Source organism: Dromiciops gliroides, chromosome 6 (genome assembly GCF_019393635.1).
Source record: "Dromiciops gliroides isolate mDroGli1 chromosome 6, mDroGli1.pri, whole genome shotgun sequence".
NCBI classification, from domain to species: domain Eukaryota; kingdom Metazoa; phylum Chordata; class Mammalia; order Microbiotheria; family Microbiotheriidae; genus Dromiciops; species Dromiciops gliroides.
In genome coordinates, this window is record NC_057866.1 from 228,501,791 (window position 1) to 228,515,725 (window position 13,935).

General features: G+C 40.2%; 1 protein-coding gene across 1 annotated transcript in view; it reads right to left on the reverse strand.

Moving 5' to 3' along the window:
- HADH (hydroxyacyl-CoA dehydrogenase) overlaps positions 1-13,935 on the reverse strand; it is a 53,875-nt gene that overhangs the window by 18,223 nt on the left and 21,717 nt on the right. The window contains exons 2-4 of the mRNA XM_043970938.1: positions 13,000-13,128; positions 11,591-11,748; positions 2,241-2,367 (exon numbers count right to left, since the gene is read on the reverse strand). Of these exons, the coding sequence (XP_043826873.1) occupies positions 2,241-2,367; positions 11,591-11,748; positions 13,000-13,128 (414 nt within the window). The remainder of the gene's footprint in view (positions 1-2,240; positions 2,368-11,590; positions 11,749-12,999; positions 13,129-13,935) is intronic.

The window sequence follows — 13,935 nt, forward strand, 5'->3', positions numbered from 1 at the left end:
GGAGACATGCATGAAGTCAAGGTATGGCCGAGGGAACGGCTTTTGACAAATGTTGAGGTTGGATTCTCTTGGTTTAATATTTTATTTTATTTTTCCCCACAATATTGTACAGATGGCTGGAAGTATTGATCCCACCCATCTCACTTCTACACCTAGCTTCTATGCTCCCTCCTATATGCCCGATGCCATGGACATCTCAATCCCATGCATCTGATTAAGTCTGACTCAGTTTCCTCCAATATGTTCGGTGGCATGGACATGTATTCCATCCACCTATTTTAAACCTGGCATACTGCATGGGCAGTATATATTGCTCAAGTGTGGGAATGCTCATATCCCATCATTTCTCTGTTCTTTTATGGTAACCCCCATAATTATCTCAGGTGTCATGATAAATACAGTGTTGAATTTGGCCTTGACACCTGTTACCAATTATATTAGATTTTTGAATTTCTCATAATGGCATGAGGATAATTAGGCAGATGATGCAAAAAGTGATAAAACAAAGATAAAAATTATTTTTATTAATTAATATTGCAGCAATTGTCTTCTCAATTACCCTCCATAAGGGGGGACTATAGTAATATTATAATTTTAAAGAATGTTTCAATTTTGTTTTATTATATGTTTCATGTGTAACAACTAAGATTCTGAATTCCCTTAGACATGTTTTTGAGAACTTTCATTGTTTGATTTGATTATTGATAAAGCTATTTTAAAGTTGTGTTAAGCTCAATTTTGTAGGAAGTTTTCCTGGCTGATTACCAGCATCCACACATCAACCCCTGAAGAGACTTCCATTCCACGACTACACCTAGAGGACATCTAAGAAAAGACTTTCAGAGACTTTAAATGAACAGTTTTGATTTGTTGTTTTTGTTGGTTTTTTTTCTCTTTCTGTTATAATATACACCATCTGTAACATGTATTCCCTGCAGAGGCCCTCCCTTTGCAAGACTAATGTCAAAGCGTCGGTTCATGAGGACAAAAAAAAAAAAATCGCCCCTCTGGACAAAACTTTCCTCTCTTCCTTTTCTATATTGTTGTTCACATATTATTAGTTAGCAATAGTTATTATATTCTTTTTACTGTTCCGTCAAGGAAACATTTTGTTTCTTGAGGAACAACAGGGGGGACTGTAACGATTGGAATAACGCCACCTGCTGGATACTTACTGTAGAAGAGTTCTGCCCATGAAGCAAAGGTCTTTGAGGGCAAGACCAGGCATCAGGAAGTGACGCAGACTAGTGGGAGGAGGAAGGAAGAGACTGGCGCTCAGTCTCGGGCTCTTTCCTCTGGACTCTGGTGGAGAAGGGAGCTAGAAATGTGCTCTCCCTTTAATAGATAGGAATCTAGGCCTTTCTCTCTCTCTTTACCAAATTCTTATTCTCCTTAAAAGTCTAACTCTTGCTAAAGCTTATAATTTATTGGCGACCACTCATTAGATATTTTAGACAGTTTAGCTAGAATTTTAACCCTTAACAGGTTCCTATTTCCTCACACCCTTTCTAACATTTGTCATTTTTCCTTTCTGCCATATTAGCCAATCTGATAGGTATGAGGCAATGTCTCAGAGTTGTCTTAATTTTAATTTCTCTAATCAATAATAATTTAGAGCATTTTTTCATGTCTATTGATAGCTTTGATTTCTTCTTCTAAAAACTGCCTGTTTGTATCTTTTGACTATATATCAACTGGGGAATGACTTGTAGTCTTATAAATTTGACTCAGCTTTCTTTATATTTGAGACATGAGAAACTTGCTGTAAAAATTTTTTCCCAGTTTCCTGTTTCCCTTATAATCTTGGCTGCATTGACTTTGTATAAAAAACTTTTAAATTTGATACAATCAAAATTTTACATCCTTTAATGCTCTTTATCTCTTGTTTGGTCAGGAAGTTTCTACTAATTACCTTCTTCAGGCTAGACTATTCCTATACTACTCACAATGCTACCAATATGGTTCACCAGCAAGATCTTCTATACTATTGGTGTTAGCACAAGACTTGAGAATTTAAGGCCCAGTTATTTCCATGGTTCATGGTTCTCTCCTTCATTCTTTTCTTTCTCTCTCTTCTCTTATCCGTATCCTCCCTCATCCCTCTTTTCTTCCCATTTTTTCCTTTTCCTCCTTTGAAAAGATAAGTATTCCAAGAGACAGAAACCACACATCTGAACACAAGAATAAATCAGCACAAGTAACAACAAACCAAACACATGCTTATATATACAAATACAAACCTCTACCAACTTCATCATGGGCACAGGGTTGAAGAAATGGAGCCCCCCAAATCGGTCTTGCCTGGTGGTAGAATTGGCTAAGTCTGTGATTTGCAAAGAGGAAGTATTGCTGGTAAAGATCGTGTGTCTGCAGAGACAAAAAACAAAAAAACAACCCATAGGATGTCTAAGTGATTTTACAACGTTGGCAATGACTAGGTCTTAGGTCTTAAGTACACCATGATAAGGTAGCTACTGACTCTAGTATCAGCTAGTCTGTCCCCTTTGGGAAAAGGGAGAAGAAGAAACACGTCATATGATCTCAGGCTTGGATTTAAATTAAGTTAATTTAAGATTTAAAGGGAAGCTTGTCACTTATCACTCTTTTTCACGTCCTAATTCATATGGAATAGAGGATAAAAACAATCTTGTTCTGTGCATGGTTTAACAAAATAAATTACAAGGATAAATGGACATGTGACCTAACTGTCCTAAACAAATTCAGTAATGACAAAAGAAAAAAATTCAGTAAACCCCAGTAAAAATAGTAATTATTTCAAAAAGAAAAAGTAAAAACAACCTAGAAATTGCTATATCATAATAAAGTCATCAAGCATTTATTAAGCACTGGAAACCATGATAAGAGCTGGGGATACAAAGAAAGATTAAAATAGTCTCTGCTTTCAAGGAGGTCAGTCTAATAGAGGAGACAACATAAAAACAACTATAGACAGGATAAACTGAATAATCAAACAGAAGAAAGGGGTAGAGGCATCAGGAAATGCATCTTGTAGAAAGTAGAATTTGGGGTGGGACTTAAAGGAAGCCAGGAGACAGGAGGAGAGAACTCTAGGCAGGCAGACAACCAATGAAAATGCACACAGTCAGAGACAAGGACATTGATATCACTAGATCACAGAGAACAGAGGGGAGTAAGGTGTGAAAAAACTGGACAGGCAGAAAGAACTTTCAAAGCCCCAAAGAATAACACATGAAAAACAATCAGGTTCATCAGATCCTAGAGCTAGGGCTGTAAGGAGCTTTGGAGGTCACCTCATTTAAGTTCCTCAGTTTGCAGACGAGGAAACTGAAACGCAGGGATGTTATGTGATCTTCCCAAGGTCGCAAAGAGCTGAGATTTGAACATCAGACCTGCCTCTCAAATCCAGTATCCCTTCTACTGTATACTCCCACCTGGAAATTTAACATTTTCATTTTACAAAAGGTTCTCTGACCTACAAAATGACAGTGAGCTTTCCCTACATCTTCACTGCTGTTGTTGAAAGATTGCTAGATTTGCAGTCAGTTTTTGTTCAGTCGATTCAGTCATGTCTTTATGACCCCATTTGGATTTTTCTTGGAAGAGAGGAAACTGAGGCAAATGGGCTTAAGTGACTAGCCCAGAGTCACACAGTCAGTAAGTGTCTGAGGCCAATTTGAACTCGGGTCTTCTTGACTCCTGGGCTAGCACTCTATCACTGCCCCACCAAGCTGCTTTCACCTAGTCTTCATAGGAGTACTTAAAAAATTCCACAATCAGAAAGGAAGACTTGTGTGGTTATAGAAGTCTAGTAAGAACAACCTTATTCCTCACTCAGAAAAAACCATATATATATATATAATTTTTTTTTAGCAAGGCAATTGGGGTTAAGTGACTTGCCCAGGGTCACACAGCTAGTAAGGGTTAAGTGTCTGAGGCCGGATTTGAACTCATGTACTCCTGATTCCAGGGCCGGTGCTCTATCCACTGTGCCACCTAGCTGCCCCAAAAACCCTATATTTAAAACAAACTTTCATCTAAAAAAGAACTCTGGTGGCAAACATTAAACCAAAGTCTTTTTACCTTTTTTTCCAAGTGATTTTTGAAGATAAATTATCTCGCTTCTGCAATACAGGTCAGAAAAAATGTCCTATTAAATTTTTGGGAAAAAGAATATGACTGTGGCTGAGGATACTATGCTTGCAATAATCTCCATCTCTCCTACCACCTCACCCCTTATAAGTACCAGTGGAAAAATTGAAAAAAAAAACCTTCCTTAAAGAAATTCAAATATAGTTGCTTATTCCTATTGTGCCACCTTGTGGAGAAATAGGCAATGAGCAGCCTAGAAAAGGCAGGTTAAATATACCTGATGAACCCAGGTCACAACTAGTCACTAGTCACTAGAAAGAGTGTGAGAATCAGACTTAGCTTCTGCTCAAGGAGGCAGCCATGACTTGTCTGAAATCTAGAGGAAAAACAACCCATTCTATTAGGACAATCATTCAGTAACTAAAAAGAAAAATGTTGTACCAGAAGGCACAGTTGCCCTAGGAATTACTGATGCATCTGAATGAAAGATTTCCTCAAGTAAGCTGATGGTATAAAGCATTAGACTTTTTCAAACAAGCTCAAATAGCAGAGCGACTTCTATTCTCAATGTTGATTTTGGTCAGAGCCTGTGAATTGATTTCTGTAAGGTCACTTGAAGTGACTTTCAATGCTCCAGATAACTCTTTTGACTTATTAAGTCATGGAGAATTAGAGGGGAACACCATACAAGGAACACTCTAGCCTGAAAACACTTCATTTTGCTATTATTTATTTTCATCATAACTCACTCTTAATTGATCCTCATCTCTTACATTTTCATCCCGGCTTCTATTTTATCACATACTTTTGTCACAAGAACCCTAAGTGGTAGGGGGTGGTTGTTACGTTATCTTTGTTTTAAAGATGAGGAAAACCAAGGTTCAGGGATAAATAAAATAAGAGCAATTTAACATAAATAAATAAGCATAGCACTTTAAGGTTTACAAAACACTTTATGAATACTATCTCATTTTATCATTAAAACCCTGAGATTAGTATCCCCATTTCACAGATAAGGAAACTGAAGAGTGAGTGAGGTTAAGTCACCTCCAGGGTCACAAAGCTAAGTGTCTGAGGCCATAGTTGAATCTAGGTGTTCCCAACCACAGGCTCAGTGCTCTATCTGGCTGATTAAATAATTTGCTAAACATCAATCAACAAACATTTGCTTCCCAACCTCAAGCATTACCTTCCAAGTGCCAGGCACTTGGCCAGTGGGCAAAAACAAAAAAACCAACAGTCCCTGCCTTTAAGGAGCTCACTCCTGGCTTGATCAACTCTGGCCCTCTCTACCTTCCGGCCAGCAGCCTACTCATCCTGAAGATTCCTCTACCCTGAAGCCTGCTTGCAGACACATGCATGCCTTCCTCACTTTGTCGCCAATAGTCTCACTCCCTTGAGAGTATGCTCTCCTCCTCGGCCTGGGTTCTGCACCAAGTGCTAGCTCCTCCTCATACATACTGTGGGGGCAGTTAGGTGGCGCAGTGGATAGAGTACCTACCCTGGATTCAGGAGGACCTGAGTTCAAATCCAGCTCAGACACTTGACACTTACTAGCTGTGTGACCCTGGGCAAGTCACTTAACCCTCACTGCCCCACAACAAAACAAAAAAACCCAAAAACACCCTCTGGTTTTCTATCTCTCCAGTTAGATTTAAACATGGCTGTGCTTCCAGTTTTGTTGTTGTTGTTCAGTCATGTCCAACTCTTTGTGAACCCATGGACTACACGGTCTATGGGGTTTTCTTGGCAAAGACATTGAAGTGGTTTGCCATTTCCTTCTCCAGTGGCTTAAAGTAAACAGGTTTAGGGTCACACGACTGATAAGTGTCCAAGGCCTGTGCCACCTGGCTGACCTGGGTCAGGAAAACTTGAGGTCAGATCCCACCTACTAGCTGTATGATGACCCTGGGTTGGTCAATCAAGCTCTCTGTGCCTGTTTTCTCATCTGTAGAATGAAGGAGGCTGAACTTGACGGCCTCTAAGGGGGAAGGGAAGGGAATACACATTCATATAGTGCCTACAACACCACAGGCACCGCATTCTACGCATTCTTACAAACAGTATCTCATTTGATCCTCACCACAACCTTCCAAGATAGGTGCTGCTCTTTATTATCACCCCCATTTTACAGTTCAGGAAACTGAGGAAGACAAAGGATAGGTGACTCAACCCTCCTCACAGAGCTAGTAAATATCTGAAGCCAGATTTAAACTCAGGACTTCCTGACTTGAGACCTAGGAATCTATCACACTGCACCACAAGTGCCTCCCAAGTGTCTTCCCATGTTTTGCAGGACTGCCTATATCAAATTGTTTACTATCTCAGGGATGGGGGAAGGGAAGGAGAGAGAGAGAGAATTTGGAACTCAAAATTTTAAAAAGCAAACGTTTAAAATTATTCTTGGGGGAAAAAAGATAATTATAAAAAATAAAGTCTCTTCTACCTCTGAGATCTCAAGTTGTGGCTGCCACCTTAGGAAACAGACATTAGCTTGCTAACATCTAATGCTATTTGTTAAAAACCACCACCACAACAAAAAACCCACCAACTTTATTTTTATAAGATCCCAGAATCAAAGAACCATAGAATGTTTAATGCTGAAAGTGAGTTCAGAAATCAATCATAGATGAGCCTAGACTTAAGAGTTAGAAGGGACCCTAGAGGATAATTAGTTGAATGATGCCCAGAAAGTTGGGATAATTTGCCCTAGAACCCAGGTCTGCCCCTTGCTCTGGTGTCAGTAACCACCCATGGAAGCCATGTTTCAGAGAGGTGACATCTCAAAGAAGCACAGGGGCTGGGCTGTTATCAGAGTTGTTTTACATTAACTAGGTTCTGTTGAGGGTAGGGCTTATCTGATCACCTTTTCCATCTGGGATGTTGATCTCCTTGGCCTTTGCTTGCTGAAAGCTGTTTGGCACTTTGTTGTCTTATAACTTCATCCTGCTTTTCCATTCCAGTAGAAAAGTTCCTAGACAGGATAAGCTTTGCTCTTGTGTTCTTGGAATGATGTGAGGCCAAATAGAAGGCTACTCAAATAATCTAACAATCACAGAAAGAATTAAACATTTGAATGCAGAACTGACCTTGGTCTCAAGTGCCAGAATGTCATATGTAGGATAGAGAAAACAAATATTGCCCCTCTCCTTTCTTCAATTTTCATGCATCTCTTATCCTAAACTATTCCAACGAAGACCTGTTGGCACGTATAGAGATAGGACTGCCTGGTGTCAGCTCACTACACCTAGCTCCCCTTCTCTGGAGGGACTGAGAGAAAGGGGAGGAACATGGCGGGCACTTTGACCTGACCATAGTTATTAAAAGCCAATCTTTGGGATTAGTAAGTAAAGAAAGGAGGGGTCAGGGCCTGGATGAAAGCCAATTTGAGACAAAACTGCTCAGATAGGTGGGTAAAAAAATCCTTCTGCCTATTTCGAATAGCTACATTAACCCGTTCTATTATAAAATAATTTTAGGGGCAAAAAATACTAACAAAAGGAAAGGACGGGAAAGGCCTCTTGTAGAAGGCAGAACATGAGCTACTAATGACTAGGAAAGAAGTCTAGTGATTAGAGTGCTGGACTTGGAGTCAAAAAGACTTAGGTTTAAACCCTACTTCACACACTTACTAACAGTATGACCTTGGAAAAGTCATTTAACCTCTGCCTCAGTTTGCTCATTTGTAAAATAAAAGGGTTAAACTGGATCAGAGCACACTCTCTCTCTCTCTCTCACTCACACTCTCACACACACACACACACACACACACACACACACACACACACACGTCCCAAAATACTCTGAAGTACAGCCTGAACCAAATAAAAATGTAACTGGAATATATTTAACAAAATAAATAAAAATACAATAAAATAGATATTATCACATTTTAAAACTAAGTGAATGTACAGGCTGCAAAGGATCTTATATATGGATCAGTGACCCCTGTTTCCATCTGAGTTTGACACTCCGGGCCTCTCTAAGGTTTTTTCCAGCTCTAGCTATATTCTATGATAGTCTCCTACCTGTATTCCTGTAACCCTCCCTGAGTGCTTGCTTATTAGCCAAGATGAATCTAATTGCTATAAATCTGAACAATTTGGGCAAGATCTTCCCCAGAATAACTGAACTACGTTTTAGGGTGAAGGGAAGACAAGTGCAATATAAAAGTTTTTCTGAAGGTCCCCAGATCCATAATCCAGGAAGAGCCTAGAATTCAAGTCTTTCTTCCAGTCTTAATTTTTCCAGAAGGAAGGAAGAAATCAAGCATTTGTTAAATGTCTACTCTGCCCCAGGCACTGTTCTCAATGCTTTATAAATATTAACAAGGACTAAATAAGGTCCTCCCAACAACCCTGGGAGTTAGATGCCATTATTGTCACCCTTTTAAAGTTGAGGAAACTGAGGCAGATATCAGTTAACTGACTCAGGATCATACAGCTAGTAAGTATCTGAGTTCATATTCGAACTCAAGTATTTGAACTTATTCCAGGACGAGTCAGCTGCCCCTAAGAAGGGACTCACTCAGCTGTGAGTGAGATTTTCCCCACCCCTTAGTTTTAAGAGATTTAATACAGTTATAAGTGATTTACTTATGATAATAATCATGATAATAACTGAAAAAATGTGATTTGCTATATTTAGATATCTTATTTTAATTGTATTAATAGATTAAATTTCTTTTCTTTCTAATTAATAACATCAGATGATACTTTCCAATGTCAAGCATTAAGTAATATCAGAAGATACAATAGTCAGCAATATTACATTTTAGAAACCACAAGTGATAGGCTTGACTCAAGGGGGTCATGCAGCTCACTAGTGATATGCTTGACTAGAAGGGGTCATACAGCAGAATCATGACCCTGTTGCCAGAAGAAGACTGATAAGAATATTGGAAAATGCTGACATCTGTCATATAGGCAGTTTCCATATTTCCTAAGAAGATGCTTTAATTTTAGATACTTTTATTTAGTGTGATATAGAAGCATTCAAGCTCTGGAGGGGTATAAAAACCCACTGATTCTATAACTCAAGGACTTTCAGGTCCAAGCCCTGACTGACCAGCTTTATTGTGAGACAGGCCCTCTCTCAATAAACCTGTGTTCTATGGCTTGGAGACTTTGTTGTTTCTTTTCCTTCATCGGTCTTAGAAATTTTCTCAACAAAGCCCATGTGGTTCCTTCCCTACCAATGGTTAACAGGTTCTTGGATTGGCTAGGATAAGTAAAATCAGTTATTTCTGTGAACTCGTCACTATACAGAGCTGGTACCAGACAGCAGTCTGGTGATTATGCGAGCCATCTACAACTATCTTTGTAAATTTTATATGATTGTAGATTTCAGGAAGATGCTCTGCCTTTAAGTCTATGGCTCATAACTTAAGAAAACAAAATGAGAAGGAACACTAATTTTAGAATCACAGAGCGAAAAGGAAACACTATAGGTCTTCTGGCCCAGCGCCTCTCACTTTGCAGATAAGGAAAAGGGCACTCGAAGAGATGAAATGAGATATCATCCAGAAGGATGAAGTGAAAGGTATCTTCAACTTCTAAGGGGAATCTGACATCTACACTAACTCTACTGGAAGAGACGCTATTGCTGATGATGAAGCTCTAGCCCAATATGCCGAAGACCCATTGGTTTCCCTCCTCGTCATACCTGGCCTTGTTTTCATCCAGAATATGGATGAAATGTAGCTGATCCAAGATAATCAAGGGAGAGGGACTGGTCATGTGATTCCACTGAACTCCTACATAAGGAAATTCCTTTCTTTTTTTTTTTTTTTTTTAGTGAGGCAATTGGGGTGAAGTGACTTGCCCAGGGTCACACAGCTAGTAAGTGTTAAGTGTCTGAGGCCGGATTTGAACTCAGGTACTCCTGACTCCAGGGCCGGTGCTCTATCACTGTGCCACCTAGCTGCCCCCAGGAAATTCCTTTCTACCAGTGTAGGATAGTACTTTAACAAGAGAGTATGTGTCAGAGATGGGACTTGTACCCAGGTCTGTCTGGTTTTGAGGCCAGACATCCTCTACTACATTGCTTCTAAAACAATGAAAAGCTACATCTAATCCAAAATAGACTCCTTATTGTTTCCTGACTTTGTCCCATGTTTTCTTGCCTCCTTCCTTTGCTTCTTCCGAGAATTCCTTCTTACTACCATTTCCATCTGTTGAATCCTATTCATCCTTTAAGGTCCTCTTGCACTGAAGCATTTCACAAGAAGCATTTACTTCTCTGTCATCTGTCACTGAAGCCTTCCTCATGTCCCATGAACTGGGAGTCCTCTGAACCATTTTAATGACATATAGTGGTCATACTGTGAGATTTGGCATCAGAAGACCTGGATTTGAATCTGGACTTGGCCACTTGCTAAACATTCTGACTGCACAAGTCATATAACCTTTCTGAGCATATGCAAAATGAGTATTCTGATATTTGTACCACCCACACTCACAGGACTGATGGGAGGAAAGCATTTTATATAGTTCTTTAAGGTTTACAAACACAAACTATCATTATCAGTCCCTTGTATTAAAATCCCTTCTTCTTCAATGGATTGAAAACTCTTGAGAGAAAGAGTTTTACTCAACTTTGTATCCCCTATGGCAGGAGGGGGAAGGGTCAGAGGCAGAATGCCTGGAACATGGGAGAGACATAATAAATGCTGAATGGATTCAACAATTCAGTTCAAGAAGCATTTATTAAGTACCTACCATGTATGTGCTAGGCACCACACAGGGCACTGGGGAAACAAAGACAAAAATAAAATAGTCCCTGCCCACAAGAACCTTCCGTTCTATTATAAAATAATTTCATGGGCAAAAAATACTAACAAAAGGAAAGGACGGGAAAGGCCTCTTGTAGAAGGCAGAACATGAGCTACATATTGAAGAAGGCTAGAAATTCTAGCTAATTCTAGGTAAAGAGGAAGAGCCCTCTAGGGTGAAGGCCTGTGAAGGCATGAGAAGGGTGGCTGAATGGGCTGTATATCTGCCAATTTGGCTGGGAAATGGAAGGCACAAGGGAGTCTAACAGGGAATGTGTCCAAAGGATAGGGTAGCATCAGATTTTGATGGGTTTTAGATGCCAGAAGAGGAGACTATATTTTATTCCAAAAGCAAGAGGGAGACACCTAGGCAGGAGAGTGACACGGTCAGACCTGTGCTTTAAGAATACCACTTTGACAGCTCTGTGGAGAATGGAGGGACTATATACAGGTGTTAAATTTGTAGACTATTCCCATAATCTAAGTGACAGGCTCTGAGGGCCTAAACCTCTGCTGGTGACTGTGTTCATGAAGAAAAAAGGAAAGATAGGAGAGATGAGTCTGAAGATGACTTAAGAGGACCCAGCAACTGACTGGATATGGGGGACTGAGGATAGAGAAAACTGAGGTTGACCACAAGGAGCCCAGATGCCTAGAAAGATGGAAGAAAATTAGGACAATTGACAGAAAGAAGAAAGTTAGGAAAAGGCAGGGGTTTGGAGGACCAGATGATGCCTTCATACATACTCTGCTGCAAACTTGTCCAGCCTCTGGAAAAGCTCATTTTTCAATTTCAGGTTCTCCACAATGGCCTCTATCACCAAGTCAGTGCTGTGGACCACAGAAGCTGCATCTGTGCTCAAAGATATGTTGCCCATGCTCTTCTTGATAAACTCGTCACCAGCCTAACAAGTGTGCAAGAGAGGAGGAAAAAAAGTCACACGCTTCATCTGGAAATATATCACAATATTGCCAAAACAGAGTAAAAAAGACCAAGAAACCAGGAAATATCTTTATGTGCAAAACAGGAAATCTTCCTACCTCCCACTTTAAAAAAATTTATCAGTCTAGTTCTAACTAAACATGCCAATCTTTAGGTTTACAATGTTCACCCCTGGCTACACTACTAAGGAAGCAATGCCAATTGTTCAAGTATTCAAGTATTCTTTGGTATCATTATTTCTAGCCAATAATTTCTAGCCCAATAATTCTTTTTATTCTTATTTTCAAAGCAAGCCCATAGCTCAGTTCTCCAAAAAGGGCCTGAATTTAGACTGGTGCTTTCCATTAGTCTGAAAAGGTGATACTATCTATTTTACCACAGAACAAAATAGGTTACAAGAATAAAATTAAGCTAAGGGCAACGGCCAGGCAGCAGCTGGACTGTTCAAAGGATAGAGCTCTGAGTTTGGAGTCAGGAAGACCTGGATAGGGCCTAGCATTCAGTTGTTCAGTCATTCAGTGGTGTCCGACTCTTCATGACCCTGTGGACTGAGAATGGTTGATTAATTCAGGAATCCAACAAGTTATGGTTTGTACCAAATTTGGTAAAAATCAATAAGGCCCTTCCAGTGTTGCCTCAGAAGAGTAACAATTGCACAGATTCAAAATGCCAAGGGGCCAAGTTAAAATTATGGAGAGATAACCAGACCACTCAGAGGACCTGGGCTTGCAGCCCAATCTCTGAGTGGTCTTTAAAAGAGTCTCTTAACCTCCTGGAGCCCAGTTCCTTCATCTGTAAAATGGACAAGCACCAGATGGCTTCTGAGGTCCCTCTCAGCTCTAACCCTATGTTCCTACAGTGTTCAGTCAAAGCTTCAGTGCCCCTGTAGGTCTCAGAAATATTTGCACAAGACAGCTCAAAAAGGGGAAATATTTGCACGAGGATGACTCAGAAAGAAAAAGTTCCAAGAACAGATTCCCTGGTAAGCACAACAAGGGGCTAAGAACAAGTTAGAGATGTTGAAGAATTCACCAGCCTCACAGTCCCCATCAGGGGCATCTTGAAAGCAAGCCTGATGTCCCTTCCCCTCCCTATTCTCCTTGCTCAACAGAAAAGTGCTAACTTCTTGGGCTCCTTAATAGGTTTACCCCTACGAAGAACACTACCAGTCTCCAAGTGGTTTGATTTTAAGGCATCAAGCCTAAGATGTTACCTGAGGGTTCTCTGCAAATTTCTTTTTGGCTGCTCTCTGGAGGTTTTCTTCAATTCCTTTTTTGGACTTGGCCAGGATCTCTTCTGACTGGTCCACTAATACAACTGTGTGTCCCGTTGATGCAGCAACCTGGGACAAAAGAAATAAAAAGTAAACATAGGGATTAAAAATTCACCAAAAAAACCAAGAGAACCTGAAACGGGAATCTCAAGCTTTTTGGCAACATTCAGGCAAGACATAAAAATATCAGGAAAACCTGGGTTCAGATCCCACCTCTCAGACACCATTAGCAGTGTGACTCTGGGCAGGGTCAGTCAACCTCTCCATGCCTAAGTTTGTTTTGAAGGCCTCGAAGGGGAAAAAATGAAACCGCTAGAAGACGCACTGGGTCTAGAATCAGGAAGACCTAAGTTCAAATCCAGCCTCAGACACTTATTAACTGTGACCTTGAGCAAGTCACTTAACTTGTTTGCCTTAATCTATGCAACAAGGAAATGGCAAACCACTTCAGTATCTTTGCCAAGAAAACCCCATGAAAAATATTGTATGCTATGGTCCACAGGGACGACTGGACAACCACTACCAAGGGGGTAAACCTATAAAAACTCAAGCAAGGGTATAAAAATAAACCCCTATTCCTCGGTTTCCTCCCAGGCAGTTATAATCCCCTCCAACCTCATAGGCATATTACTGACAGGTGAAACAACTCCTACCCTCAAGGAACTTCCAGTGGATACAAGGTAATAGGGGAAGGGTCTCAGGAGAGCTGTCATTTGTACAGAAAGTGGCAATTAGACTGAGTTTTAAAGGTAACAGGGTCCTAAGAGACAGACTTGGAGTAAGTGTATTCCAGACATGAGGACAACTAATATAACAGCCTAGTGATGAGAGATAGAGAGCTATGTGGGACAAAGAGTCAACAAGCATTTATTTATT